General features: G+C 40.5%; 1 protein-coding gene across 1 annotated transcript in view; it reads right to left on the bottom strand.

Annotated features, from left to right (window-relative positions):
• LOC149314778 (cytosolic phospholipase A2 epsilon-like) overlaps nucleotides 1-21,909 on the bottom strand; it is a 63,371-nt gene extending 41,462 nt beyond the window's left edge. The window contains exons 1-3 of the mRNA XM_089523146.1: nucleotides 21,883-21,909; nucleotides 19,138-19,224; nucleotides 15,961-16,033 (exon numbers count right to left, since the gene is read on the bottom strand). Coding sequence (XP_089379272.1) covers nucleotides 15,961-16,033; nucleotides 19,138-19,224; nucleotides 21,883-21,909 — 187 coding nt within the window. The remainder of the gene's footprint in view (nucleotides 1-15,960; nucleotides 16,034-19,137; nucleotides 19,225-21,882) is intronic.
• Between the last annotated feature and the right edge of the window lie 3,177 nt (nucleotides 21,910-25,086).

Below are 25,086 nucleotides of genomic sequence, written 5' to 3'. Positions count from 1 at the left end.
CTAAGAAAATTTATAGAGCCAGTCTGGTGACTTTCATTGTCAGAACTGACCAGCCACCATTACAACCACATAGTGAAACTACTGTATATATAATTAAAACATCAGGGGGACTTAATTCTAATTCATTAAAATAGACACATTTCTCCTGCTTTTCTCATATCACCCCTTTCCTTTGTTGTTACAGGCAGATGCTCTCTCCCATAAATGATCTTCAGCTGTTTGCCTCATTTCCTGGCTTATCTCACTACTTGGACTGAGCTCATAGTATTAAAACACAGGTCTCAAACATCTTTAAAATACTACTACACATCACACTACTACATTATGGCAAGACAAAAGCATATGCAACCCCTGGCACTCCATTTCATTTACTTATGTGATCAAAAACCAAACATATCTACCTTCTTTTCAACTTTTCTATCCTGCTTCTTGGCAATTTCAGAGAGAAAAAACAGGAGAAATTATTCCAGGTATACTGAAATTAGTTTACAGAGACCAACAAATTTCAAATATTTTAAGGGCATTCTCAACAACAACAGTTCTCTATTGTTGTGGGAATCTTAAAAGCGGGGACTTTCTCTCACTAAGTCCACCAGCTTGACAGAACAGAGTTGATAAAAGGACCCAGGAGATGCTGAGAATTCAAAAATTTATTTGCCGGCAAAGTTCTCAGTAGAATTCAAATTCCAAAATAAACTGAGGGGCCTCGAATAAAAGAAAATGGCTACCTTTATAGTAATTCAAACAAAGAGGTCCCTAACATACATTCTATTGGCTGGTTCAAAGTTTAAAAGTACAAAACTTTCTTGCAATCAAAGCAAAGATACATGAATATATTAAAATACACTTAAGGCACATTTGGAATATTCCATCACCCTTATCACCCATGTTTTACTTTCTCTTTCAAGGATGCTATCCTCGATTATTATGGCTTTCAGAGCAGGCCAGGCGCCTTGATGAGCCTTCAAAGGTCATCTTGTCTCTAAACATTCTACTGCAAATCCTTTTCAGCATTTTCTTTCTTTACAAGGCCTCAACTCAAAAATCTTACTTTTATGTATCCATTTTCTACAAATCTATTGTGAGGTTAAAATCCATCCATATCACTATGTTTAGTCTCCAGTTCTGGCTTGCTTCTTCTATCTACACTTTTCATTCTCACTTTAAGGCTGCTTAGTGCCACAGAAGAAAGTCAAATACCAGGCTGGTTTTTCTCACTTTCAGTTCATGGTGATTTATTTTTCTTTTGCTAGGCAACATAGATCACCAAAAATGGTCCTCCCTGGCCTCGCATCGGGAGGCATGGAGACGCACTATCCATGACGCTGCAGCCTTCTTCAAAAGCTCACGCCGAACGAGCCTCGAAGAGAAACGACAACGCAGAAAGAACCGCAACCTGGAAACATCACCCAAGGAGACTTTCTGCTGTGCTTTCTGCAACCGGACCTGTTTATCCCGAATTGGCCTTTTTAGTCACCAGCGCGCTTGTACAAAGCGCGGGATGAGTCCTTCCTGAATCTTCGTTCACAAAGCAAAGCCAGAGGCTAGGCAACATTATTTCTCCTCCTTCATCCACAGCTGTTCCAACAAATGCCTGAAGCCTCTTCTCTATCTTTCTTGCCCTACTAAACCGCAACCTTCTGTCTCCACAGTTTTTATTTGTTACCTATTAACTTATTTCCATCTTAAGTTGTTGTGTACCAAGGGAAGCGGTGGAAAACTGGTTGATGAACATAAAGAAGGTCCTGCTGAATTAGAACGTCACAAAAATGTGCCAAGGTTCTCAAGTAAACTCTCTGTAGCTGAATTTTCTGAAAACCTATTGCCAGAATTGAAGGCATTTGTACAAAATTCTTTTGCTAACAATAGTATATCTCAGATGTACCTCAGACTAAGAAAGGAAATGTTGGCTTCAGCCATTTAGAATCACAGAATCATAGATCTGGAAGGAACCCCATGGCCCACCTAGTCCAACCCCCTGCCATGGAGGAATACATGGCTTGGGCCCAGGATACCTGAAGGACCGCCTCTCCCCATACATTCCGTCCTGCACCCTCAGAACATCTGGGCAGCAATTACTTAGGGTTCCCGGGGCTAGGCTTGTCTCCACTACCAGGAAGACATTTTCCATCGCCGCCCCAGCCCTTTGGAACACGCTGCCCATAGAGCTCCGCTCGGCCACCTCCCTGGCCCAATTTAAAAGGGATTTGAAGACCTTCCTTTTTGGTAATGCATTCCCCGATTAAGATGTCCTATGGACCTCCTTCCTCTTCACTGGCAAGGGGACTGGCTAACTCGGGGCTTTTCTGTTTTTATTGTAATGATATTGATGTTTTTAATGTATTGTTTTTAAAATGCTGTAAACCGCCCTGATCTGTGGAAGGGCGGTATATAAATAAATTTTTTATTTATTTTATTATTTATACATGACTAAAGCACTCTTGAATGATGGCCATCCAACCTCATTTAAAGATCTCCAGTGAAGGATAATACACCACACTCAAATACAAGCCATTCAACTGTTGAGCAGCTCTAACTGTCATGAAGATTGTCCTAATGTTTAGGTAAAATGTATTTTCTTCCACGTTGAATCCATTGGTTCATATCCATCAGTACCACATTTAAAGAAGGATACTGACAACCTGGGATGTATTCAGGGAAGGGCAACCAAGATGGTAAAAGTTCTGCAAACTAAGCCTTATGAGGAACAACTTAGGGAGCTGGATACATTTAGCATGGAGAAGAGAAGACTGAGAGTTGACATTGAACCCACCTTTAAATATCTGAAAGGACACGGCGGCGGTGGCGGCGGCGGCGCGGAGGAGAGCAGTGCTTTGGGGCTGTTCCTGCCCCCGGTCCACCTCCCTCCAGCAGCAGCGGCCCCAGCGGCGGCGCAGCAGCAAGGGCTATGCCCAAGGCCTACAAAAGGCCCAGGAACATCGCCTGCAGGCGCGGCAGCGGCGGCGCGGAGGAGAGCAGCGCTTTGGGGCTGTTCCTGCCCCCGGTCCACCTCCCTCCAGCAGCGGCGGCCCCAGCGGCGGCGCAGCAGCAAGGGCTACGCCCAAGGCCTACAAAAGGCCCAGGAACATCGCCTGCAGGCGCGGCGGCGGCGCGGAGGAGAGCAGCGCTTTGGGGCTGTTCCTGCCCCCGGTCCACCTCCCTCCAGCAGCGGCGGCCCCAGCGGCGGCGCACCAGCAAGGGCTACGCCCAAGGCCTACAAAAGGCCCAGGAACATCGCCTGCAGGTGCGGCGGCGGCGGCGGCGCGGAGGAGAGCAGCGCTTTGGGGCTGTTCCAGCCCCCGGTCCACCTCCCTCCAGCAGCGGCGGCCCCAGCGGCGGCGCAGCAGCAAGGGCTACGCCCAAGGCCTACAAAAGGCCCAGGAACATCGCCTGCAGGCGCGGCGGCGGCGGCGGCGGCGCGGAGGAGAGCAGCGCTTTGGGGCTGTTCCAGCCCCCGGTCCACCTCCCTCCAGCAGCGGCGGCCCCAGCGGCGGCGCAGCAGCAAGGGCTACGCCCAAGGCCTACAAAAGGCCCAGGAACATCGCCTGCAGGCGCGGCGGCGGCGGCGGCGGCGGCGCGGAGGAGAGCAGCGCTTTGGGGCTGTTCCTGCCCCCGGTCCACCTCCCTCCAGCAGCGGCGGCCCCAGCAGCGGCGCAGCAGCAAGGGCTACGCCCAAGGCCTACAAAAGGCCCAGGAACATCGCCTGCAGGTGCGGCGGCGGCGGCGGCGGCGCGGAGGAGAGCAGAGCCTTGGAGCTGTTTCTGCCCCCGCTTACCCCTAGCCCTGGGATTACCATCTCCCCATCCCGGCGCCATACCTCCGGTTGTGGTGGTGGTCCGTAGGAAGTCCTGACTTAAGTGCAGGACTGTCCACAGGCTGCAGTGCTGAGTTGTGGCATTGCACAACTAAACTCCTCTGAGTATAGAGGGGTCAGAGGGGTTCTATGCAGACTTTCGTAATCCTCAATAGCGTAGAAGTGTCTTTTTTGCCATCTGACTCTCACTCTTAGGATCAGGAAGTCATTGAACTTACCCTAACTGCAGTTTCTTTGTCGCGAATTCCGCAATAGGACTGTCAGCAACTTTTAATGTGTATGGAAGAATAAGAAAAATTTGATTACGATTTGGTGTTCTTCCCCTATATAGGGTTTTTGAAGTCTCCATAAAAAGGCTTAAGTTCAGATAAGTCTGTTAGTCAATTAATACGAATTCTAGCCTCTATAGTGCAACGTGAAGGAAACTAGGTTTAAAACCGGATATAAGTTTTGCTCTATAAGATTTGTAAGGCTCTGATACCTCTTTTTCTAAGATTTGTGTACCCTCCCCATGATAATAGAAAAGATAGGACAAACTAAAGAAGAATAAAGGGTGTAAGAAGGTGTAAATAATATTAGTTAAAGAAAGGGGAAGGGAAAAGAAAAATTGTGACTGAACAATTGGAGTATATTTGAAGAAAATATTATTTCTAATAACATATTTTTTTAATTAGGAATGGTAAATGGATCCAAAAAAGAAAAACCAAACAGGGGAAATTCAGAATTTACAACAACAACACCTCCGCAGACCTTCATTAGAACAGCAGCAGCAGCCTCAAGAATACAGCTCTAATATGCTGGAAGAGATACGCAGAATCACATTAGAACTAGGAGAAAAAATGACCTCTTTACAGAAAGAAATGTCTGATTTTAAATCAGATATTCGTAAAGAAATAAGGATAGATTTAAAAGACATAAGAATTTCCGTGGAAAAAGCTACTTCTGAGATAGTTAAAATTAAAGACAAAATTAGTTTAATAGAAGAAAAATATAATGATCATGACAAAAAACTGGAGGATTTATATAACAAACAGGATACTCAATCAGATGAAAGTCTAAAATGGGAATATAAAATAAGAGAAAAATCTCTAAAAATAAGAGGATTACCAGAAGCAGAGAATGAAGATCTATATGAATTATTAATACCCATACTGGCTAAATATTTGAACTATGAGGTACAGATTTTTCGCTTTGGAATTGAAAGAATTTTTAGATTAAATTCCCAAATTGCCAAACAGAAAAAAATTCCTAGAGATATTGTTGTAAATTGTATGAGTAAACAGATAAGGGACCAGTTAATTAAAAAACACTACGAGCAGCCTTTGGAAATAAATCAAGTTGAGGTAAAACTTTTTAAAGATGTTCCCGCAAAAATTCTGAGAAGGCGTAAGGAGTATTTTTTTTGTAACATCATACTTGAGGAAGAGTAATATACCATATCAGTGGCTGATACCGGAAGGTTTGCTTTTTTGGTACAAAAAAAAAAGAGATATGAAATAAACACAATAGTGGAAGCAAGGAGAGTGTTAAACTTAATATCAAAAGATCATAAGAAGGAGCAAGCTAAACAAACGAAACAAAATAATGAAGAAGAACAAAAGAACAGGGAATATAACTTACGTAACCCAAAACAGAAAAAATATGGAAATGATACCCAAGTAGGAAAAAATGATACCCAAGCAGGGAAAAATGAAGAAGAAGCTTCATGTTCCCAGAATGTACAGTGTAAGGATAAGCTTATGAAGCCTTTAACCTTGGATAATCAGAACGAAAATCAACTTTTGGAAGACATTGAAACCGATAAGGATATAGATAAGGAGGAAATAGTAAACCTGAGCTCGGAGGAGGACTCGGGATCTGAGGAAACTCCACCAAATGCAGATGAATAAGAACCTAAAGATCGTCTCGTGGAACGTCAAAGGTATAAACAGATTGATTAAAAGGAAAAAAATATTTCACTATTTGGAGGGCTTGAAAACAGATATTTCTTGTTTGCAGGAAATACGCATTAAAAAGGATGAAACACATTTTCTGATAAATCCTAAGTTAGGACAACATTTTGTTTCAACTTCAAACCAAAGGAAGAAGGGGGTGATGCTATATGTAAATCCTGACCTAGAAGCAAATGAAGTACTAAATGATAAAAATGGTCATTATATTGGTGTTATAATAAATACTCAGGGTCAAAAAACTTTGGTTTTAGGTATATATGCACCCAATGAGAAAAAAGAAATATTTTATCAGAAACTATTTAATAAAATTAAAAAACTCTCCTTTGATGTAACCATATTAATGGGAGACTGGAATGGGGTCATGGACCCCCCCAAAGATAGACTTGCTAAAAAACCAATTAAGCAAAAGCAGGGTAAGCTGCCGAAATCTTGTTTTGATTTGATCGATTTTTGTAAGGTATATGATATCTGGAGAATTAAAAACCCGTCAGGAAGGGATTATACTTTCTTTTCTAAACCACACAACTCTTGGGCTAGATTAGATTTTTTTTTTATCTCTCCTACCCTATGTCCAAAAGTTAAATTGGTGGATATATTACCGAATACAATGTCAGATCATAACCCCATTATTCTAGAGATAGGATTTGGCTCTAAAAAATATAACTGGAAATTGAATACTATTCTATTAAATGATGAAAAGATTTTGTTAGAAGCTAAAAAAGAGTTAAAAAACTATTTTAAAGAAAAATCAAATGGTGAAGTCAAAATGCACATTGTTTGGGATGCAATGAAACCAGTTATAAGAGGATTCTATATAAAGAAAGGGACGGAGAGGAAAAAAGAAAGGAATAAAATATTGGCTGATCTGCAGGGACAACTGAGAAATAAAGAAAGACAATTACAAGCAAGATGTGAAGATAAAGATATAGAAAAAGATATTAAACTAATACAGAGGCAAATCTCTTTACTACTGACTGACCAAATAAATAAAAAAATGAAATACGTAAAGCAAAAAACTTTCGAGTCGGCCAATAAACCAGGTAAACTTCTAGCTTATAGATTAAGAAAGCAAACTCAAAAAAGACAAATAATAAAGATCAAACATAATGGAAACTTATATACTACCCAAAAGGATATTTGTCAAATTTTTGTTAATTATTATAGTCATTTATTCCGGCAATCGCACTTCGATGATACTAAAATTATAAATTATCTTAAAGAAAAGAATGTCCCTAGAATAACAGAAGAGCAAAAGATGGCACTAAATAGGGAAATAACATTGCAAGAAATAAGGGATGCTATTCAAAGTAGCAAAAGTGGTAAGGCTACAGGGCCGGACGGACTCCCGGCAGAGTTCTATAAGACATTTGCCGATGAATTAATAAACCCTTTACAACAGACTCTAAATAACATTCTAAATGAACAAATTCCTGAATCATGGTCTGAATCTAATACCATGTTAATACCAAAAGAAGAAAGAGATGTGTTAGATCCAAAAAATTTCCGGCCAATAGCGTTTTTAAACGCTGATTATAAGCTTTTTGCCTCCATTCTAGCTAATAGACTAAAAAAGCTTCTTAAAGATTGGTTAAATCAAGAACAAAGAGGGTTCCTGCCTGGAAGAAGAATGAGGGACAATATAAGGTACTTAATAAATATTATTGAATATCATGAAAAAAGAAATGATAAAAAATTAGCTATTGTCTTTTTGGACTTTGAAAAGGCTTTTGACCGTGTGAATTGGTTTTTTTAAAGAGAAGTACTTAAAAAAATTGACTTAGGTCACAACTTTTGTGAATGGATTGGACAAATATATAGGAAACAACAATCTAGTTTGATAATAAACGGAGAAAGATCAAAGAAATTCAGTATATTTAAAGGCACCAGACAAGGCAAGGAAATATTGGTGTCAGATACATGAGAAAATACAAACAATCTTAGACATTCAATTTAAGTTAGACCCGAAATGCTATTTGCTAAATATGATTTTGGACTCAAAATTAGAAAACACTCACGGTGTTCTCTTGTTTTATATGATATCGGCGGCTCGGGCAGTATACGCTGCGCACTGGAAAAAGAAGAGTCTTCCAACTTGGAATGTGTGGTTTGCGAAGTTGATGAATTACTTTGAAATGGACAAACTTACCTGTTTATTAAGAGAAAAAGACTGGAACAAGCATAAAAAGAATTGGATGCCACTAATAAAATTTGTGGAAAAGGAAAGTAAAATGGACAAACTCATATGCTAAACAACCTTTCTTTTTGGAAAAATTTGGGAAAAAGAAGAAAGATGTATTAGGAGCCTTTTTGTTTCTCTTCTTTATATTGGGTGATATAAAACTATTTTTTATGGATGAAATATGGCAGCTCATTTATATACAAGAAGTAAACAGCACATAGAAAATCAAATATGTTATAAAAATATATTAAGGACTAAATTTATACAATATATCACAGACTAATGAACTTTAACATCAGGAGGTTAAATGTATGAGAGATTTTTTCTTTTTGTATAATTCTTGTGTGTAAATGTATGTAGATAGTTTTTTCTCAATGTAATAATGTCTTGTTTTCTTTTTTTTTTTAAACTCAATAAAATATAATTAAAAAAAAAAATATCTGAAAGGACACCACACCCCCAATGCGGCCTGACAGCCACCCTTTTGACCTGTCTGTTTGAGACCACTATAGTCCTCTTAGTGAAGCATAGAACTGCATTGACTCATGTTTACCTTGTGATCTACTAAGACCCCTAGATCTTTTTCACATGGACTGTTGCCAAGCCGAATAACACTTTTCCTGTATTTTTATTTGTTTTTGTCTACATCTGCTGCCTTACATTATCCTTGTTGAAATTAATTTTATTAATTTTGGCTCATGTTTCCAATCTTTTAAAATTATTTTGCATGCCAAGTCTGTCTTCTAGGGTATTAGCTACCCTTCCTAATTTGGTGCTTTCTGCAGATTTGAAAACCACACCCTCTGTTCCACCACCAACTAGTTTATAAAGCCCTGTTACAGACTGCCAAAATAAAGCTGCTTCGGGTCTCTTTGGAGGTATGCTATTTAAATGATGCATGGGTCCTAAGAGTCCGGAGGTCGCACCAAAGCCACATTCCATTCCTAAGCACTGGAGTGCAGCTTTGGTGCAGCTTCCGGATTCTTAGGATGCATGCATCATTTAAACAGCATACCTCCAAAGAGACCCGAAGCAGCTTTATTTTGGCAGTCTGGAACAGGTCAAAGATATTCAAAAAGGTGAGTCCTGAATAAAACCCTGGGACACTTCACTTGTTACTTCTCTGAAGTATGATGAAGAATCATTGGTAAGCATTCCTTGTATTTGGTCCGCCAACCAAGTGCAAATAAAGGCCCAATACAGATGGGCAGAAAGGACGGCCAAGATGCCGCCCCTTTCTGCCCCACACAGAAGCTGCAGCAACCAAACGCCACGGCCTCCAGGAGCCCTAAAAAGAACCAGTTCCCAGTGGGTTATTTTTAGGGTGCACGCGTGGCATCATTGATGCCCTAATGCACGCTGATGACATCCACATGGTGGTGTGTCATTTGGACTATGCACCACACATACATCATCATGGTGGCCCCTGTGTAGATGGGGCGCACTATTGTGGCGCAGTAGGGCTCAGGAGCATGCAGTCACTCCACGCTCCCGAGCCCTAATTTCAGCCCCAAGACAGCGCTTGTTGCCCATTTGTATCAGGCCAAACTTAACAGTAGTATTGTCTAGCCCATATTTTTCTAGTTTATTTGTGAGAATTTCATGGTGACTTTGTTAAAAGCCTTACAGAAATCAAAACGCACTATACCCACAAAATTCCTCTGATCTACCAAGCTTGTATCTCTCTCAGAATAGAAGTATGATTAGGTTTTAAGAAACCCTTGCTGGCTTTTACTAATCACAGTAGTCCTTTCTATGTGTGCATAGACCAACTGTTTAATTATTTGTTCTAGAACTTTTCCTAGTAACTGTTCATCTGATCAAGCTGACCAATCACTTGCAAATTTGTGATCAGTAGTTGTTCCAGTTCTTCCCTCTTTCTTTTTGAAGATATGGACAATATCCACCCTCCTCCATTCAGCTGGAACCTGTCCTGGTCAGGCAGGGAGAAGATGGTGAAAACAAAACTAGGAAAGTAAAGAATAAAATAGGAAAAGCTACCAAGCAGTGGTCCTATAGTACCATATTCCACAATGCCTGAGGCAGTGAGGCTGCTTATTAACTTTTAACAAACAAGGCAGTTGAAGAGTGAATTAAATGTATGTATGAGTGTGGGTGGAAAAGATAGAGAAATGCAAATAAGTGACCAACTGGTCTGAGAGCTTGTAAGATGAGATGATATTCTTTGGGACAGCCTCCCACAACCTGACATTCTGATATGTGCTGGAGTCCCACATGTCCCAAGCAACAATTGTATTATGGGATTTACTGTACATTGGGGGAAGGGATCCAGGCTAGAGGAAGGCAGCATTAAAAAGACAAAAACAAACCTTTTGAAGGAGCCAGTAACAAAATGTGCTTCTCTAAGGTCAACAGTAACAACCTCCACACTATTCTCTGTAAATTCCATAGTATAGCCTCTCATTAATGGTCTATTTAATGAGATAATCAGTGACAACTCTTCAAATTAAATGAATACAATTATTATTGTGTATGCTAGTGAATCATTTTTCTAATTTCTAACATTTAACGTCCTTTGATTAATTTTCAAACTATTGCTCCAAGATCTGGTTTGTGTTTATTTATGAATTTAAAACGCTGTACAGACCGACGAAAGCACTGGCCTGCATACGCACTAGGGTTGCCTCGGGGCGCTGCTTATATATGCCCCGCAACCCTAGTACGTAATCTGTACATCAAAATGGCGGTGCCCAGTACACATGGACGCCGCCATTTTGTAGTGGCGGATGCTTAGCATCCGCACGTCCCAGCACCATTGTGACACCATACGTGTGCCATTGGCACATTGCGGCGTCACAATGGCATCGCATAAAGAACCCGATTTTTAAGGGTTCTTTTTGCTCTGCGGGGAAGCCCCGCGGTCTGGAGGCTGCGACTTCCCTGCAGAGCAAACTAGGGTGGTGGGAGACCACCCGCTTTGGGCGGTCTCTATCCCACCTATGTCTGCTTCATTTGCACTGCAGAAATAATCCAGTTTGACACCACTTTAACTGTCATGGTTAGATAGAACCATGGAATTCTGGGGTTTATAGTTTTGTGAGAAAATTAGCCTTCTCTGTCACAGAGCTCTGGTGCCACAACAAACTACAGTTCCCAAAATTCCATAGCACTGGGCGATGAAAGTGGTGTCAAACGAGATTATTTCTTCAGTGCAGATTCAGCCTATGAGTTCCACAAGAGATTGTTATTGAAAACAATAACACTTTTTTTGAGCTGTAGATATGGTGATTTTTACGTAGGGGTTCTCTGATACCTGAAATTTATTTCAAGGCTTTCTTCAATGGTTGAAAACGGCTGGGGTAAAGCAAGCAGGCTTTAAAAAGCCTTTATCCATTGCTGGTAAAAGATGTGGATTCTATTTTTTGATGACATCTTTGTTGGTGGTGTTGGTGTGCATGTACTACTACTATGTGCATGTACAATCACAATGCAACATAATGTTGCTGTATGCACAACTCTGTTTCTGCTGCTGTCAGTAGATTATGTCTTTTCTCCTATAGTGAATAATTCATCCTGCACACATAGCATGACTTACACACAATCACAAAAGAACAGAATCATAGAAATGTAGTGTTGGAAGAGCCTCCCAGGCCATTCAGTCTAACTGGCTGACATGCAGGAAGACACAATGAAAGCACGCCCAACAGATGGCTCTCCAGCCTCTGTTTAATACACCCCGAAGAAGGAGACTCCACCACACTCTGATATATACTTACTGCTAAGTATATAAGTATACTTTTATGTGTACTTTTATGATGTATAATTTTTACAGATCTGTGAACCGCTTTGATCGTTTCGGAAGAGCGGTATAGAAATAAAGTATTATTATTATATTATTATATACTTATAATTACACACATAGTATGACTCATACACAAGAAATATGAAGAATTGTAAAGAAGCAACATTAAATAGTGCAACATAAATTAGCCACAATGATTTGGGGGCACTCAAGATGCCAGCAGGGAAGAGCAAGGGGTTGTGCCAGTTCCAAAAAAGAGGTGATATCTGGATATCTGGATCTGAGAGTAGGCTGGTTGAAGTGAAGGCAATGAGATTTCCTCCTTGAAATATGGTAACCAATAAGGGCACTCTATCAGAGGAATTTCTATCAAAGCCAGCAAAAAATGCATTGGAAGCATAAATGCTTGTACAGCTACCACCACTCCTGACAGGCTCCAAGGAGCAAACTGCTGTCAAGGATTGAACTTAGAATCATAGAGTTAGAAGAGACCACGAGGGCGATTCAGTCCAACCCCCTGCCATGCAGGAAATCACAGTATCCCTGACAGATGACCATCCAGCCTCTGTTTAAAGGTTTCCAAAGAAGGAGACTCCACCATACTCCAAGAGAATGGGTTCCACTGTCAAACAGCCCTTACTGTCAGGAAGTTCCTCTTAATGTTGAGGTGGAATCTCTTTTCCTGTCAATTGAACCCTTGTTCCATGTTCTAGTCTCTGGAGCAGCAGAAAACTAGCTTGCTCCATCCTCAATGTAACATTCTTTCAAATACTTAAACAGGGCTATCATATCACCTATTAACTGTTTCTTCTCCAGGCTAAACATTCCCAGCTCACTAAGCGTTTCCTCATAAGGCATGGTTTTCAGACCCTTCAGCATTTTGGTGGCCTTCCTTTAGACATGCTCCAACTTGTCAACATCCTTTTTAAACTGTGGTGTCCAGAACTGGACATAGTATTTCAGGTGATCTTATCCAAGATCTAATTTCTAATTTTTGAACCACAAATTGAACCACATGCAATACTGAGGGTGAACAAACTGAATTTAACAAAATAAGCTTTGAACTCAGCACATAAAAGGCAAGTCTAAATTGAGCAAATATGAGAAGATGCTCATATACTCATAACAAATTAACTTTTCCCTATAGGGTTATTATTATTATTTTGTTCAGAAAAACATTTTACTCAGTAAAAAGAAAAGAGTGATGGCTAGTGACTCAAGGACACAAGCCACTCTTTGTTGCACCCCCTGAAATTCCGTCTTGCACCCCAGGTTGGGAATCCCTGGCTTAGAGGATGGAGTCAAAGGGAGAGAGGGAGCAGGTTCATTATGGATTCACCCTGGAACAAGTGGCACAAGCTTGTATCTGAACCTTATGAAATTCCTCTGCTTCCACCAGTTAGTGAAGTCACACCCCTGAATAACGAAGAACTAAAAAGTTGTGTTTAGCCCTTGTTACCATTTAGTGCTTGTTATTCCAAGATGGAACCAATTATAAGCAACACATAATAATTTTAATTCCAAGCTCTGAATAAATCACAGTTAGACTCACAGCTGTGCCGAGAGCAGGCTCATTGTTCGCTGGTGTTGGACACAATCTTTGCATGCAAGGTTCCAGGTTCAGACCCTAGCATCTTTAAACTGGGCTAGGAAATATTCTTGACTGAAACCAGGATAGCCATTATGCTGATCAGCACAAATAATACAGATGGACCAATGGTCCAAATCAGTATAAGACAGCATCCAGTGTCCTCCTCGGAGGCTACTGCATCTACAGAAAGGAGAACTGAGCAGACAAGAAGTGAAAGCAAAAGAGTTCTGAATGATGGGAAGTACAAACTATCCCTTGATGATCTAATCTGAGTAGCTACAACTTTTACCATCCATTGTTAAATTGGGTGATGCACAGCATTAATACTTATTTCATGGACATCCAGCACGTATGAATGGTTTATTGCTTATTAAATCATTAACAAGGTAGACTTTCTAGCTATGCCTCCCTGTGTTCTCCTTTATTAGAGATGTGCATAGGTTTTTTATGTGTAATTAACCTGGACAAGAAACTTCTGTTCTTTACGGCTGTGAAGATGTTCATATACTCATAAATTAACTTTTCCCTATAGGATTATTGTTATTATTACTGCATGGCTACAATTACATGTAATTGCTCCTCCTCTTCTTCCCAGAAGAAAACATATGCTTTGCATCTGAGTTAGTTACATCTAATAGATATTTCTCTAATAAAATACATACCATGATAGCTAGTAGATTGTAGCATCATAGACTTTTATAGGTTAGCTGGCCACCATGATGTGAAATCAAAATCACTGCTATTGTCATAGTTAAAGTTACTGCACATTTTGCATACATATTTCCAAGAAGAAAAATTGGCCAAAAACTACATTTGCTTGATACTTTTAAGAGGTTACCAAATGTTATAACTTTGGGTATAATTTTACTTCCACTTTGTTGTGTGGACAAAATGAGATTAAAATGAATTAAGCAGCTATTATAGCAAAGTAAATTAATCAAATAATTCTTACAATTAATATTGATCTTAAGATAGGCTGTGGTATTTGTTGCTTTAGCTCTCAGGATTTTTTTCAACATTGAAATACTCCCCCCCCCCCCTCAGCAATTCCTGGAGCCAACTGCAACATTGTATCCCCACTCTCAAGGGGGTTCCTTTTTCATTCTGACACATATTGGAACAAAAAGGTATCCTTGTTTTTCTTTTTCCTTACTATTATAGTGCATTGTGCTGCAGAAAAATGGCACTTTTGCATTATAACACAATTAAGTCTAAGGGGAAAAATTAAATAGAAAGGAGAACACTTGTCTTTCAAACCACTGGACCATCTCAACATACCATGCAGTGGTGTTACTAGGAGGGTGCAGCCCACAGAAGAGGGGTGACATCCAGTCAGGCTCTCATTGCACTGGGGGGGAGGTGATATGCGGTAAGTGTGTCCCTCCAGGATTTGCCAGGATGGTTGCCTCCTCCTGAGGAGGGAGTTATAGTGGTGGTGAAGCCTAGAAGGATGCTCTTGTCCTTCTCCTTTGCTGTGGAAGGGCATGCTTCAGCCTTCTCTATCTCCACTCCTTCCTTCCTGAGGGGGAGGCTGCCACTATGGCAAAGGAGAAGGTAAAGCATGCCCTTTTGGCCACCACAGCTCCCCTCACCAGGTGATACCTTTGAAAAAGCCCTTGTGCAGGGGCAAGAAATGGCTACAACCAACCCCCTAAGGAATGGAATGACTAGATGTGGATGAGACAACAACCAGCCTATTCTGGCAAAGCCCATGGAACCATATTGCAAGAACTCATGATTTTTAGACTAGTCTAGAAAGACCCAAAGCTAACATCAGGAAGACCGTCTGGTAAAATATATTTAGTATTATTATCTCCTGTTTGGAGAGTGGGATCTGAGGCTGAGAGACACTGGATAAGTTTACATGTAAGAGAGAAACATAATCAAGGGTTACATAAGGGAGGAGGAACATTCCCATTCCTAAGTACTTGGATATACTTCCCCTGCTCCTTCTCCTTCATTACCAGGAGGAAGAACAAATAAGAACTTAGTTCCACTTAAGCAGTTTTCTGGTTTGTTGTTATGTTTAGATCAGGAATTGAGGCTTAAGATGAACACCAATCAGTTACTGAACAAACCACCTTCAAAGCTTGCACTTTTTTGTGTGGTTTAATGAGCAAACTAGAGTTTATGTTCAACAGGACTTTCTGTTTGGAACAAAATGCCAAACTGAGAATCCATTAAATCAACCTGGAACCATAGTTTATTCTTCCTACAAGTCTCATGACAGACAAAGCAGTATATGTGTCACTTCTACTCGCTGATGCAACCCTAATTTATGGTTTACTGTTACATGCAAATGTGCCCAGTGACTAATGAGGCCACCCATGAGTTCACAGGAAGTGTGAAATTTAAACTAAGTGCCTTTTAAACTTATATTTTGTTTCATCTGTTTTATATTTTATTTTTGCTTGGTATTTTTAAAATCTTACACTAGCAGCATGATTTTTAGTTAAATAATTACTTTGTGACTATTGATTAGCAATAATTTATTTTCTAGAAAGCATTCAATGTATATAAACATCTGTAGAAAGCCATGTAACAATTCAAAACGTTACTGTGTCCATAAAATGGCACTAAAATTGCCTTGTTTAATATTATCACTGAGGCATATTCAATACTTCCAGACAAGGAATCATAATGAAGTATGAAAATACTCACAAACATCCTCTTGGTGGAGGTTGTGCATACATATGATTCTTACAGTAAGCAAACAGCATGGTGCTTCTATACTCTGCAAGACAAGGCAAAACAGATCACCTTTTCAAGTACGGAACATACTTCAAGTACAATGTCCAGGATAACCGCCGGTAAAGCATTCCTCTTTACTATCCCTCTACACGGCCAGATTGTCAATGGTTCAATTGATGTAATTTCTCCAGATACTAAGTGGTGTCCTTTGCCATGTTTAATTTGTATGCCACCACCTCTAGAATAGCTAGCACATCCACCTAAAAGATGGATTTTAGGAACTGCTCCAGGCCCCCAGTCATCTTAATCTGGTCTTGCTCTTGTGTATCATACACAGTTTTGGCTATTTTTGCATGTAATAAAAGCCATGTACAGTATAGTAGGATTTTCACATAGTGCAGAATGAGCTAAATGTCTAAGAGTGCAAGCTGTCATCCTGAATGAGGCGAAAGGGGAGGGGGGGGACATGAGGAAGATGCTTTATAATTTGGAGAAGAGCAAATATGAGATCAACTGTGGCTAAAAAGAAGTACACTGGGAAGGTTTCCTATTCTGAAATAGGAAGTTTGGTTTTCTGAAAACCTATTTGAAAATTTTCTGAAAAATTATTTAATATATTTTTAATGAGAAGTCGAAGGCTTTCATGGCTGGCATCCGTATTTTTTTGTGGGTTTTTCGTGCTATGCGGCCATGTTCTAGAAGATTTTCTTCCTGACGTTTTGCCAGCATCTGTGGCTGGCATCTTCAGTGGCTAGCATTCTCTGAAGATGCCAGCCACAGACGCTGGTGAAACGCCAGGAAGAAACTCTTCAAGAACATGACCACATAGCCTGAAAAACCCACAAAAAACTATATTTTTTAATCTTTTCAAATTATTGTTAGCATTTATTGTTTTAAATTATTTATTGTTTTAAAGAGCCCTGGTGGTGCAGCGGTTAAATGCCTGTACTGCAGCCACTTACTGACAAACCACAAGACTCAGTCTGGCATCCTTCCCTAGGTCATTAGTACTCAGCTTGTTGGGGCAATTAGCTTACATATTGGAAACCACTTAGGGAGTGCTTAAGTGCACAGATAAGCAGTATAGAAATGTACTTGCTATTGCTATTTTCAAATATACTGCAAGATATGTGTGTATGTGTGTGTTGTGTACATCAAGTCATTCCCAACTTATGGCAACGCTAAAATGCTTTTCTGGCAAGGTTTGTTCAAGGGGGGGGGGTTGCCTTTGCCTCCTTCTGAGGCTAAGAGAGTGTGACCTGCCCAAGGTTGCCCAGTGAGTTTCCTTAGCCAAGTGGGGATTCAAATCTTGATCTCTACACCATAAATAAATAAAATAAAAACAAGTTAGTGGTGAAGTTGGAACTGACCACAACATCAATTACCATGACATATGAATATTGCAAAAATAATGCGTCTGTTAAGAACATGGCAATTATCTTGTTGCTGCAGTCCTACTGAAACAGGAAGCACAGGCATATGCTCTAGAATTAAAGTCCCAATATTACATCTAAACTAAGTGGGCCACAGGCCTTCCAAAACAATTTACACAGAAGTAAAATCTATCAAGCTGAGGGAGCAATTTAATAGTTGTAATTCCCATTCAGCGCAATGAGGTTTATGTCTAAATAGACATACGATTGCTAAATGTGCCCTCATTCGTGAGACTGGGCTTGCACACACACACATGACTTGTAAGCTTTTAGAAACTAAAGGAGTCCCTGTAGAGATCCTCCTTCTCTTGTACCCCAGTTCTCCTGGTCACATAGAAGCAAGCTTGATGAGAATCTTCACCTTTCAGGACTCACTCTGCACAAACTCCACACTTTTTTCCCCTTTTGCACAAAAAATAGCATTGTTGTAGTTTGCAACCTGGCTGCACCTCTTTGACCAACTGAAGTCTCTGAACACTTTTCAATGGCAGCCTCATGTAAAACATGCCACATTAATACAACCAGGATATAATTAAGGCATTTGTTACTGTGACCACATCTGATGTCTTAAGGAATGGGTGCAACTGGCACACAAGTCTTAAATGTGCAAATGTATTCCTAGCTATCACTGAAATCTGAATCTCAATGCTCAGGGTCAAACCCAGATGCACAGTCAAGCTATGAACTTGCATCTCCAAGTGAGTATAATTCCATCCAGCACCCTGATCTGGCTTTTGACTGATCAGGAGCACTGTTGCCTTGTCTGGATTAAGAACTTTATCACACACACTTTCGTTAGTGTTCTGGGAACAGGCAGGAGACGTCTGTGGCTAATGGAAAATTGATTTTACTGCACACCACACTGTCCTCAAGCCGGCCCCATTCCATCGCCCGATGCCAGGCCGTTCCCATTAAGTGCTGAGGCGCATCCTTTAGCTCCAACAGAAGCTTTCCAGACAAGCAAAAGGACACAATAAAATCTGTTTTCCGTTGGCTGTGCGCATTGCCTGCCCATGCCCAAAATGCTAACAAAAGTGCATGCGATGAGGTACCTAGTTTGTTTGTTCGCCCTCATCCAGACAGGCACTGCTTTAGGACTGAAATAGCTTCCTTGAATTGTGGTGGAAAGGAGAACTAGGGCTGAGTGCTATTTGCATACTTATGGCATCAAACTCCCAAACTCCAGACAACCTCTCTCAGTAATTTCATGTATCTGTTAAACAGCATGAGGGATAGAACCGAACCCTGAGGGACTCTACAGCCAAGGTGTTAAATAGGAGTCCTCCAACACCACCTTCTGGGTTTTCCCCTCCAGAAGGGAACAAAGACACTGTAAATGCAATCCCAGCAAGGTGGCCCAGAAGAATACCATAGTCAATAGTATCAAAAACCACTGAGATTTCCCGCAGAACCAACATTCTCCCTGTTATTTCCCAGCATAGATCATCCACCGAGTCAACCAAAGCCCCATAACCAGGCCTGAAACCAGATTGAAATTACATTACATTTCACTTATTATGGCAAATAGCATACAGACTAAAATGGATCTAGATAATCCATTGGACATAAATGTTCAGTAAATTTCACCTTTCAGTTTGTTTCAGCTGTTAAATAAGGGTTTACAGCTTACAGCCAATATGCCCAAACATCTGTTTCTTGACGTATCCAACTACCTTGCCCCATCTCTTCTCTGTTTTCTTCCTCGTGAACATACCTTACAGCCAGCATCATGCTGAACAGCATGCTGGTGCATCCATGGTGTTTCTAGGGTTCCCAGTGACTTTGTTTTGCTGTTTACAACCTGTCAAAAAAAGAGGGAGGAGACCCTGAAAAATACTGGGAAAAGTTGTTAACTTTGTTATCACATTTTAAATATTAACTCAATTTTCTGTAATCCTGCCCTTCAGGAGTATTTACAGATGACAGCTTCTCCACCAGCATATCCAAAAAGTGTTTGATGAAAAATAAGCAGCAAAACTAGCATGCCCAGATCTCAGGGCATGGCCCTTCTTCAGGCCTCAGGGTTAGGAGGTGACATCTCAGGATGCGAGGGCTGGCCTGAAAAGATATTTTCTTAAACTGTATGCTCTGGTATCTTTGACTGCTACCTGCTCTCCTTCCTTTCCCCTCTTTCAATGTTTCTCAGGGGCAAGGAATAGTCAGCACATAGAAATACTGAGCTACTGCCTCATCCAAGTGTCTCTTAATATGATACTACAAGATTTCTGTTTTGTGGTCTTTCCTATCTTATTGTTAATTTCCCCAGTTCTGTTGTCACTTCCTCACCAACCCTACATGGTTGAAGCCACTGTACAATTTCTCTTCTTGGTCTGAAACATACATGGGTGCCACCATTGTTAGCAAAAAAAAAAAGTGAGTATGAATCTTTTTCTTCTTTAGCTCTGGTTCGGTTATTGATTCCTTTCTCTTTTAATTCTTGATTTCACTCTTCTCCCACCTGCGACTTCTGAATGAAAATATTCTCCTTTTGTCCTTTCCTTTTTTTCCTTCTGGCTCCCTGCAGCTCTTTCCATTAGTCATCTTCCTCATTCTTAAGTCCCTCTCTTTTTCTTGACCTCTTCCTCTCCCCTCCTCATCCAATTTCTGGCTAAATGCTTTCATCTTCCTCCCCTCTTCTTATTGGTTTCCATATCTCCCTGTTGCACTCTGTTCTCCCTCCTTTCCTAATTCCTCCATATTCTTTCACCTTCCTTCCACTTAATTCTGCTGGCTACATTTGCCTCCTTTATCATCCCTCTCATTCTCATCAGCCCACCCCCCAAAAATCTTTGAAACTGTGATTGTGACATGTCAATATTTTAAAGCTGTTAAGACCCATTAAGCTCAGTAGAACTTGTTTCTGAATAGATATGCATAGATATGATTGCCCTCTCTTGCTCTGTAGGTCTGTCATAGTCTATCATTATCATGATAATAATCATCCCCCAAATTTTTGATAATTACTAGTAGACTTATTATGGTTATTCTCACAGTTACTTTGAGGATGACAGACCCTTCCACAGCCTGACATAAATCAAAAAGGGAAATATGGCTAGTGAAGCCACAGGAGCAAATTACTGAAATCAGAGTTTGAGCAACTTTTTTCTTTTTCTTTCTATCTTTCTTTCTTTTGGATAAGATTCCTTGGTTGTCAAAAGCATTGCTTTGTGAAAGGGTTCAGAACAGAGCTTAGAAAACAGTGATGTCAGCAGGGGGTGTCCTCAGGTCTCTGGTTTTGGTCTGCGATCTCAGGACCTACAATGCTTCTAACTCGGCAGCTGTAAGTCAGACAAATATCTCAATACATTTATCAACAAATGAATTGGGGATTGTAAGATTCTTCAGCACTCCATGAATATGGAGAGAGCCAGTCAAAAGCAAGGGATGGTGAAGTAACTGAAATATTTATCAGTAACATTTCTGCCTCCAAGGCAATATTCAAACAGGAAAACCATCTCATAGGAAAAGAAACACCCACATTGAAAGCTGAAACACAGCCATCCTTAAACATACCTAAAACAAGCAAAATCAATATTAATTTAAAATTGAAATCTTATTAAAAACAGAATAGGGGCCAGTCTGGAGTTTCTATGCAGGGAATTCCACAGTATGGTTCCCACCAAAGAAAAACTTTCCACAAGCCTAACTATCTTGATAACAGGCTATACTTTAGCACTCATTAAATTATTGCAACAACTTTTGTATTTAACAAATGCTTAAACTGAGACGTAGTCTCAGTGGTTCTAAACATATGGAGAGAGAAAGAGCGAAAAGGATGAGAAAAAGATCTGTAAATAAAATTTGGATTAGAACTGACCCAGAATTTAGTATGTCAAACTACAAGGAAACCATAGAATAGAGTGCCAAAGATAGTTATGTGATGGATTTTCCTCCATGTCTGAGGTATCTATTTCTTTGTTACAGAGCCTTGCTTGATACCACTACAGCTCCCCATCCCCTACAGCTTAATTTTTCTGCTTGCTGTTACCAAACTTACTGTTCTATCTACATAGTTAGAGCAGAGGTTTCAGCTGATGTGAGGAAGCCCATGCAACCTATCATACACAGTTTTCCAATGACCGGCTATGCCACCTTTTGTATCCCTTTGAATCACAGCCTCTCTCTCAAGCTCTTTATAAGGGCTATTGCATGGGTATTCTGCCACCACTCACTGGCATTTTGGAAATTTCCCTTGTCCTCACTTCTCAGTCCACAGGTCCTCAGTATTTGGAAAAGAGCTGGGAGTATTAAAGAAAGGTCATCCTTTCCAAAGAGGGCTTTGTTGTTTGTTTAAAGCCAGGTGTGACATGGTTGAAGCTTCAGTTTCACAGGTCTCTCCTAATAGCAGGCCAATTTCTCACATGTTCATCTCCTCTAGCTAAGCAAAGAAAATAGCAGGCATGCTGATAAATGCAACCCATTCAGGATCTGAGCCACCATTACATTTTGTGTTTCTTACCTTAGGGAAAGTAGCAGGTGATGCCATTGTAAAATGCCACCAGATTCCAGCTTCATGCTCATAAGAATACTTTTAATTTAGCAGTAGCTCTAGTCCTGAAAGATATTTACACACTTTGAGATGGTAAAAGCTGTTCAACAGGTGTTATAAACACATTGAGTCAGAGCCCCACCTCTTTTGAGATTTCAGGAGCAGAAAGAATCCCCACCTACTTATCTTGCACCCTGACATGTCTGTTGCAAGGATAAAGGCAAGTGTGTTGCAAGAAAGTGTTTTCATAATCCTCCATATGATGACCATTGAGCAGGAATGGCATAGATTCCACAGCAGAGACTGATGGATAAGTTTCTTACAAGTGCATCCACTAAAAGTAATACCTTAGCATTCACTTGTGTCTTATTATCATAAATGCCAATTGTAGTTAGAAATTGATTTGAGTGTCAACTTTCACAATTTCAGCATACTGTATAATTTTATATATGACACACAAATGTTCCACGTGATGTGCAAACATTAGCTAGGAAGTCCTTTGTTAAAACAAAGAGAAGAAAAGATGCTTAGGAAATGGATAATTGAGACTGAATGGATAATTCACTCATTTCTCACCCTCCGTTTTCCTGCTTCAATGTCTTTCCAAATGTTTTTTGTCCTGCTTACTTATCTACTCATGCTTGCTTCTATGGCTGTTCAGTTGATTCAGTAACATCCAAAATTACCAGGTGAATGGGCTAATTTGGACCACTTTGGTCCAGCTCTGGATTGGATTAGATTGGTCCAATTTGGTATTGGAGTGGAGCAACACATTCCAACCACTTTGATAGTCTGACATTAAAACTAAAGAGAAAAAAGCCAGATGTTGTGCTTCCAACATGGCTATACAAGTATAAGAAAAGGCTGAGATACTGACATGCAGAACAGGAAAAGACATGATACACTGACTCTTCTGTTGTGCAGTCCAGGGAAGAATCTCACTAACACGCTCCAGTCACAGTGCTTCTAGGGAGGGATTATGTCAATTCATTGAAATTATATCATTATTATCACCTCTGGCATCTGTTTATTTATTTGATAGACTAAACTAAAAATAACAGCAAAAGAACTGCACTGAAGATGGTTGGTTGTTCACTGTCATCTGAGCTGAGCTCACTGAATCTTTCTTTTTAAATTCCTCTGACTTGTTGACTAGTGTTTAAATGTTTATTTTCCCAACCTCCCCTCTCAATTGCTCCTAGCTGCTTTTGTTAGATGGAAGACCTGCAGTCTGAATCACCACAGAAAAGGAAGAAGATTGTCTAGGACCACTTTGAAGTGGATCTCAGGAAAGCTGTAGGCAGTAAAATCAGGAGTAAATTGCCAAGATATTTCAGCAATGACAGCCTATTCCCAAACCTTAACAAGCAGTAGTGGGTGGTCTTGCTCAGGTGTGTGTGTGTGTGCCTTCAAGTCACCTGTCAGTTTATGGCAAACCCATGAATTTCATAAGGTTTCCTTAGGCAAGAAGAGGTGGTTTTGCCAGTTCCTTCCTCTGAAACGTTTACCACAGCACCTGGACTCCCATCCAAGTGTTAACCAAAATTCTTCTTAGGTTCCAAGATTAAACAGGATATGGTGCCTTTAGGGTATCTAGAACAGAGACATTAACATTCAGTGTAGCAGGGCAAAACATGTAGGGCAGGAACAGATGGTGTTGAGTCTTCTGTCAGAAATGGGTCTCAGTCTGTCTTCATTCTGCAGAAAAAGGGTGCAGGAGCTATGGGGCCATGAGAGGAAAGTTTCTAGTGCCAGCCCAGATCATCCAAATCCTTAAGGGGGATCTCTTCAGTTTGACAGCTGGTAAAACATCTTCTTGTCACTAATGCTGTAGGAACATCAATTAAATTAAATTAAATATTTTTTGGAATTATATGGAGAAGAAAGTTATTATTTACAGTCTTGAACAAGAAAATTGTTAAAATCACATTTTAATTTTTTCCAGTGCTTTCGCATATTATATGAATAGGTAAAGGGACGATCAGTTGCCATCCCCACCTTTTCAAGGGAGGTTGGGGAGGAGGAGTCCTGTCTATTTCAGCAATCAGCCTTTACAAGAAGTATTAATGGATTTGCTGGATATTTAAATATTTTAATACTTATTGTTAGTATGGAATTTTAAATTGGCTTTTGAATAGTATAATTAATTTTGTTGTATAGCCTCCACCAGGGCTAGCCTGAAGGAAGATACTCCTCCCTCCTTAACTGTCATCTTCCGGCCTGAGAGGGAGTGATCAGGCAGGCCCAGCTCCACCAGGGATAGCCTGAAGAAAGACGCTCCTCCCTCCTTAACTGTCATCTTCCAGCCTCCTATTCCCCTCCAGCTATGCTCTGACTGTGTGGGGTAGAGGCTTGCGTACCCTAATGAAGTTGTGAGCTATGCTTGCAGTGGTATAATAGCCACTGATAGGGCCTCCCATGCCAGACAGGTCACAACCGAAAGGTCTGACCAAGAGCGCCAAAGGGCAGGATGGGCTCTCTAGCCTTATGGCAACCAGCCTAGGAGAAGGAAAACTCTAATCCCAAACCCGGGCAGATGGTGCTCGTCTAACCCTGTCAGGTCAACCATCTAAGAGAAGGAAACTCTAATCAAACCTACGACCTGAGGACCTCGCTGCCACTGTCCATGCTTGTGAAGGCCTCAGCAGACGAACCTCTGGTTTAAAGGGTGAGGCCAGTTCTGTGCACGCTGTGCTCCACCAGAAAAATCCATTGCACAGGCTCGAAGGATACATTCAATGTCATCAACGCACTTGTAGAAAGCACGGATGAGTCCTTCCTGAATCTTCGTTCATGAAGTAAAGCCAAGAAGAAGAAGATTGTAAAATGTATGATTTATTGCATTCATACTGAAAGTTTGTAAATTATGCTGGTGAGTGCTTTGTATTTCAGTTCTCCCAGTAAGATATAAAACAAATAAACAAGTGAAAATGAAATCTCTTATGAGCCAGTATTACACATGAGACCAGAAATGGAAGAAAACCATTTTTAATACGTCCCCTTCCCAAAGTTGGAGTCATGTTACTGATGCAGAAAATGCAAAAACTACACTTTCACAGAATTTGAAAAAGCTGCTTTTTGGACAAGACTCCCACATTCTCCCAGGCAGAATGGCCAGTGGAGGTGTAGTAATGTTTTTAAAATAAAAACAGGCTCTGTTGTTATGTTGCCTAA

The sequence above is a fragment of the Sceloporus occidentalis genome, unplaced genomic scaffold, assembly GCF_023333645.1.
Source record: "Sceloporus occidentalis isolate IW3139 unplaced genomic scaffold, rSceOcc1.0.p SCAF_4, whole genome shotgun sequence".
Classification (NCBI taxonomy): Eukaryota; Metazoa; Chordata; class Lepidosauria; order Squamata; family Phrynosomatidae; genus Sceloporus; species Sceloporus occidentalis.
The sequence above is the reverse complement of the archived record's forward strand: the minus strand, read 5'-3'. Positions and strand labels throughout refer to the sequence as shown.